Here is a 6,830-nt window from a genome sequence, read left to right as displayed (position 1 = left end):
TTACTCTGGAGAGAGTGCATATTTAGGTAGTTGTTGAACAACATCACTTCTAAACATATACGAGGGATCAATACGGAGGTTTAAAGGTGGGATTAGGGATAACGAAACCTTGGTGCGATCTGAGTGAGCTGTACTTAATGCTAGCTAGCGTAATTCGGGAGAATATGTCTAGTAAATTGTGGTAATTACTCGGGAGAGAGTTACGACAATTAGAGTGTTCATGGTCAATAGAGAAGACTTAGGCAAATTTGTAGAAAACATAGCGGAAAAGATTTCGTCAATAGGGGAAATCACAACGTTAGATCATTCCAATTCTTATTTACAACCCGTTCGTAGTTAGTTATTAATTATTACATTTTCATTACATAATATTTAGTTAATAAAAACCTAAATTGTTACTTAAATATTTCTGAAGATTGATTGTATGAAATTTTGCGAGTCTAGTAGCTGTGTTTGATAGGTTAATTCCCTGTGGGATTCGACTTCGGACTTATACACCGAAATACATTTGCAACGACCGCTTAGTCCTTTTTATAAGGCATAGTTGGGCGTGATCAAATTTTGGCACCGTTGCCGGGGAACTAACGGTGTTATTAATTGCAGCTAAAAGAAGTGCTAGAATTCTTAGTGTAGTCAATTTTCTCTATTCTAAACCAAATACATTGAAATTTTAACGTTTGTAGTCTTGAGTGTTACAGGTGCATGCCTAAGAACTGCTCAAAAATTGGTGAATTGCTCGAAGCGTTATCAGATCCTGAGAAAGTTTTTAAGGCACTAAATCGTGCAAACAAGAAAAAAAAACAGCAACGAAACTCGATAGAACAAATCGAACCAAACATGGCTGATGGAATTCATTAATCCAATCAACAACAGAAACAATGAGAATGAACAAAACAATCGGGGTGTGGTGCCTCTTGTACCAGAAACAACATTATATGATTGGGCACAACCCACCGCCGACAATCTGGCAACCACAATTGCAGTCCCTCAGATAAAAGCAGAATCATTCCAAATCACAAATAACATGCTACATTTGTTGCAGAATAATGGACTGTAAATATGTTTAATGCAAAGGCAACCTAACGTAACACCGGATGCAATAAAGCTTTTGTTGTTCCCATTCTCGCTGACAGAAGAAGCTCAGACTTGGCTTAATTCACTCCCCGTAAATTCCATCACTACTTGGGAGGAATTAATCAATCAATTTTTGAACAAATTCTACCCACCAAATAAAACTGCCCAACAGATTGATGATATATTGAGCTACAGGCAGAGACCAACAGAATCACTACAAGAAACGTGGGAGAGGTTCAAGGGCATGCTGGTTAAGTGTCCACATCATGGTATTCCAGATCAGATGTTGGGGAAGATATTCTACATGGGACTGGCTGACAGCTTAAAGGCCAATGCTGATGCTTCAGCAGGTGGAGCATTTCTGAGTAAAACGTTCACAGAATGCAAGATCCTACTTGATAAGATGGCACAAAACTCAGGGATGGATGATAAGATCCTCCACGATCACTCCGGTAGTTCACTCAGTGGCTTTGGACCCAAACAACTCCATAGCTGAGAATGTGGCCACTCTAATGACATAAATGAGTATCCTCACCAAAAAGATTGATGAATCAGGCCAGAAGCAGCAGGTTCACATAGTTGACACAACTAATGGGGGCTTATGTACACCATGTATTAACCAACCATATGTTTTGCTCGTAGAGTGCGGAAGGTAACAACTAGCAATATCATGAAGATATGAATTATGTAGCCAACTATGGGGGACAGAGGTAAGGTGGTCAGAATTGGCATCAACATAATCACCAATATAGACCAGCGCAGCAGCAGTACAATAACAATAATAATCCTGGAGCTATGCGACCACTGGGTCAAGTTGCGCCTTACCAAAGGCAACAAGGCTACATCTAGCAAAATCAGCAGCTGACTTATCAACAACCTCAACGGCAACAGATTATGAGACCAGATGATGGGTTTACTAAACTTGAGGGAATGCTGAACAACAACAACAGAATAATGCAACATTTAATTGGGTCCACGGGAAAAATGCAACAGAGGGTAGACTCATATGAATCAGCGATAAAAGGTATTGAGATTCAATTAGGACAGATTTCTATGGCCCTAAATAATCGTCCCTAAGGGACGTTACCTGCAAATACACAAGTCAATCCAAAAGAACAGGGCTCGAAACAGCTTATGGCAATGAGTCTATGAAATGGTAGAGACCTAGATTTGGAGCAAGAGATGGCTCGCGAAAGCCGGCCTATTGAAACACTTTTGCCTGTACCCATCAAGATAGATGACTCAACAGGGTTAACAGAGGTGATGGTACAACATGTGCCAGCAGAAATAAGCAAAGAAAAAGAAGTCGCGAAGGAAACTGAGTCAGAGCAAGAGAAGGCAGTAGAAACAGTGCCAGAGCAGGATCAAAATTAAATCACAGGAAAGAAGTGGCCTCCAGCACCCTTCCCCCAAAGATTGGCCAAATATCAAATAGATGAGCAATATAAGTAATTCTTGGAGATGTTGAAGCAAATTCAGGTAAACATTCCATTGATTGACGCCTTAAAGGAAATTCCTGGTTATGCAAAAATGATAAAGGACTTGATGTCTCGTAAGTTCGACTTTCAAGACTTGGCCACGGTTACATTGACTCAGACATGTAGTGTTGTTGTGACAAGACCCATAGTTGAGAAGTTATCTGATCTGGGAAGTTTCACAATCCCATGCACAATAGGCAACTATGCGTTTGCTAAGGCACTTTGTGATTTAGGGGCAAGCATAAACTTGATGCCCTTGACTATCTACAAAAGGTTAGGCATTGGAAGAGATAGAACCACATCTATGTTATTATAGCTAGCCGACCGGACAGTGAAGAGGCCCTCTGGTATCCTTGATGATGTATTAGTACAGGTGGGAAAGTTTGTTTTCCCAGCAGATTTTGTCATTTTAGACTGTCGGGTTGACGAGGCAATTCCCATAATTTTGGGAAAGCCATTCTTGGCCACTGGGAGAGCCCTAATTGATTGTGCAACTAGAGAGCTAAAGATGAGACAGAACGATGAAGAGATAACATTTAATGTGGAGAAATCTATGCGGCGACCCAGTGAGTTTGCTAACTGCTCTTTGATAGAATCTGTGGATGTGATCTTGGAGGAGGAAGATGAGACTCTGAATGCAAAAGACCCTCTAGCAACAAGCCTCATGAACTTAGAAGAAATGAATGTTGTAAACTTGGCAGAGTGGGTTTTGGCCCTTTAAGGGCGAGGGTACTGGAAAAGAGAGCTCGAATTCGAGCCCCTACAATTAAAAGAAAGAACAACACCTCCAGCTAAGCCGTCAATTGAAGAGCCACCACAGTTGGAACTAAAACTGTTACCTTCTCACCTTAGGTACGCTTTCTTGGGACATAAATCCACTTTACCTGTTATTATCTCATCCAGTTTGTTAGATGTGCAGGCAAAACAACTTTTGCAGGTGTTAATGGAATGCAAGACTGTAATTGGTTGGACCATTACAGATATTAGGGGGATCAGCCCGACATTTTGTATGCATAAGATTCTACTGGAAGATGGGCACAAACCTTCTAGAGAACATCAAAGAAGGCTAAACCCTAACATGAAAGAAGTGGTGAAGAAAGAAGCAATCAAGTGGTTAGATGCGGGAATCATCTTCCCAATCTCTGACAGTAACTGGGTTAGCCCAGTTCAGTGTGTGCCAAAGAAGGGTGGAATGACTGTAGTGCCCAATGAGAATAATGAGTTGATCTCGACTCGTACAGTTACAGGTTGGCGAATTTATATGGATTATAATAGAAAACTGAACACAGCCACCCGGAAAGACCATTTTCCTTTACCATTCATTGACCAAATGTTGGATAGACTGGAAGGGAGGTCTCACTTCTGCTTTTTGGATGGGTATTCGGGGTACAATCAGATTTTCATAGCCCCTGAGGAGAGAGAGAAGACATCATTCACTTGTCCGTATGGCATCTTTGCCTTTCGGAGAATGCCGTTTGGCCTATGCAATGCACCGGTCACCTTTCAGAGGTGTATGTTAGCCATTTTCACTTACATGGTTGAAGATATTATGGAAGTATTTATGGATGATTTCTCTGTGGTGGGGGATTCGTTTGAAGACTGTCTGCACAATTTAAGAAGAGTGTTGAAAAGATGTGTGGAGACAAATTTAGTGCTGAACTGGGAGAAGTGCCATTTTATGGTGCCATTTTATAGTGCTGGGGCATCGAGTGTCCAGTAAGGGTATTGAGGTTGACCATGCTAAGGTTGAGGTGATTGAGAAGTTTCCACCACCCACTTCAGTTAAGGCAGTAAGAAGTTTCCTTGGGCACGCCAGGTTCTACCGGCGATTTATGAAGGATTTCTCTAAAAGTTCTAACCCCTTATGTAAACTACTTGAAAAGGATCATTCTTTTGTGTTTTCTAATGACTGCAGGTTAGCATTTGAGGAGCTGGAGAGGAGACTGGTGATGACACCAATCATCATTGCACCCAACAGGGAGCAACCATTTGAGCTCATGTGTGATGCGAGTGACTATGCTATAGGAGCAATCCTGGGGCAGCGGAAGGACAAACTGGCGCTCCCAATTTACTATGCAAGTAGAACGCTAAGCACTGCACAACTCAATTATACCGTGACTAAGAAAGAGATGTTGGCTGTGGTGTTTGCATTCAATAAATTCAGGTCTTATTTGATTGGTTCAAAAGTGATTGTTTATACTGACCATGCAGCACTTAGGTACCTGATAGCAAAGAAGGAGTCAAAGCCATGCTTGATCCGCTGGGTTCTTTTGCTACAAGAATTTGATTTGGAGATCTGCGATAGAAAAGGGGCAGAGAACCAAGTGGCAGACCATCTTTCAAGGCTGGAGGGAGCTGAAAATAAAGTTGAGGTAGAAAATATAACTGAGACATTCCCAGATGAACAATTGCTAGCAGTGACATTGGAGGAAGCGCCATGGTATGCAGACATTGCAAACTACCTGGCAAGCGGTATTGTCCCCTATGATCTTTCCTCTGTTCAAAAGAAAAAGTTCATTCGTGACTGTCACATGTATTATTGGGATGAGACTTACTTGTTCAGGATTTGTGTTGATAACATGATCCGGAGATGTATCCCCGAGATAGACCAATCTTCTGTTTTGTAGGCTTGTCATGCATTACCATATAGTGGCCACTTCGGGGGAATAAGGACCGCCGCGAAAGTACTTGAATCGGGCTTCTACTGGCCGACAGTGTTCAAAGATGCACACTTATGGGTGAAAGGTTGTGACGAATGCCAACGAACCGGGAATATTTCCCGCCGACAGGAGATGCCTATGAACCCAATTCAAGAGGTAGAAGTGTTTGGCGTGTGGGGAATCGATTTCATGCGGCCTTTCGTCAGCTCATATAGCAAAAAATACATACTCGTAGCTATGGACTACATGTCGAAATGGGTGGAGGCTGCAGCGCTCTCGACAAATGAGGCTAAGGTGGTAATTGGCTTTTTGAGAAAGAACATATTCACCCTATTTGGCACTCCAAGGGCGATAATCAGTGACGGAGGCACTCACTTCTGTAATCGAGCCTTCGCAAAGCTGTTAGAAAAGTATGGTGTACATCACAAAGTTGCCACCCCATATCATCCATAAACGAGTGGGCAAGTAGAAGTGTCGAATAGAGAGATAAAGAGTGTTTTGACAAAGATTGTGAATGCTACAAGAACGGATTGGGCAAGAAAGTTAGATGATGCACTCTGGGCCTATCGTACCGCTTTCAAAATTCCCATTGGTATGACGCCATATAAATTAGTATTTGGGAAGGCATGTCACCTACCAGTGGAGTTGGAGCATAGAGCTTTATGGGCACTGCGACAGTTGAATCTTGATATAGAAGCCGCGGGCACAAGTAGAGTCATAGAGCTGCACGAGCTTGATGTATTTCGTTACCACGCTTTTCAGATTACATGATTATACAAGGAGAGAATGAAAATAATTCACGATAAAAATATTCTTGAGCGGAGTTTTAAACCTGGAGATAAGGTATTGCTATACAACTCAAGGTTGAGGTTATTCCCTGGTAACTTAAAGTCACGATGGTCGGGACCATTTAGTGTGGTGGAGATTCACTCCACCGGAGCCATAGAGATTGCTACATCAAATGACTCTCGCACATTTAGAGTCAATGGGCATGGAAGAAGCAAAAGTAGTGTTGGTGACTCATTTGCTCGAGCCACCAAGGTTAAGCGAGCCTTAAGTGCAATTATCGGCGTCGTTCCGCAACGTTAATTCAAGCGCTCGTTGGGAGGCAACCCAATTCGTAGTTGATTTTTAGTGTAGTTAGAATTTTTCTTTTTTTGTTGTTTTGCGTAGTTGATGTAAGTGCAATAACCTGTAGTTGATTTTTAGGTACTAACAAGTTTCAGGCGAGTTTGGGCAAGTCGAGCAGGGTTTCAGCATCACCTGACATACACCAGGCACTGGGGCAGGTGATGCCAGGATAAAGCCGGCCAAAGCTGGCGTGTGGGTTGGCCACGCCTGGATAATGCCAGGTTCTGCTTGGCCTTAGGCTGGCAACGCCTGGGTAACGCCAGGTTCTACTTGGACTTAGTAACACCAGGTACTGGGCTAGGCGACGCCAGGTAAGTTATTTCGGCCCAGTTTAAGTTATTTTAATTTAACCTCGTCACATTACACGCCCTGCTCTATAAGGCATCTGACTAAAGCCCGATTGCTAGAATGAGCTCCACAATGTCTTTCGTGGACTTCGTCGAGGACGCGCCGTGTCTGATTTGGGCCTAAGAATTTTGCTAGAGAG

At 42.6% G+C, this 6,830-nt stretch overlaps 1 protein-coding gene across 1 annotated transcript; it reads left to right on the top strand.

Moving 5' to 3' along the window:
- Positions 1-2,256: 2,256 nt before the first annotated feature.
- On the top strand, positions 2,257-3,273 carry LOC117277761 (uncharacterized). The gene is made up of 3 exons (XM_070180573.1): positions 2,257-2,424; positions 2,554-2,787; positions 2,869-3,273. The coding sequence occupies exons 1-3, from the start codon at positions 2,257-2,259 to the stop codon at positions 3,271-3,273; spliced, it is 807 nt and encodes a 268-aa protein (XP_070036674.1).
- The last annotated feature ends 3,557 nt before the right edge of the window (positions 3,274-6,830 follow it).

Source organism: Nicotiana tomentosiformis, chromosome 7 (assembly GCF_000390325.3).
Source record: "Nicotiana tomentosiformis chromosome 7, ASM39032v3, whole genome shotgun sequence".
In the NCBI taxonomy this organism is placed as follows: Eukaryota; Viridiplantae; Streptophyta; class Magnoliopsida; order Solanales; family Solanaceae; genus Nicotiana; species Nicotiana tomentosiformis.
Note: the sequence above shows the minus strand (reverse complement) of the source record. Positions and strands in the feature narration are given on the sequence as shown.

What these genes read in the sequence shown, in the direction of transcription:
- LOC117277761 (XM_070180573.1), top strand. Translation starts at nt 2,257, where the DNA reads ATGGCTCGCGAAAGCCGGCCTATTGAAACACTTTTGCCTGTACCCATC. An exon ending in AAGAGAAGGCAGTAGAAACA is followed by an intron (nt 2,425 to 2,553) that starts GTGCCAGAGCAG and finishes AAGCAAATTCAG; the next exon opens with GTAAACATTCCATTGATTGA. An exon ending in AGGCACTTTGTGATTTAGGG is followed by an intron (nt 2,788 to 2,868) that starts GCAAGCATAAAC and finishes ATGTTATTATAG; the next exon opens with CTAGCCGACCGGACAGTGAA.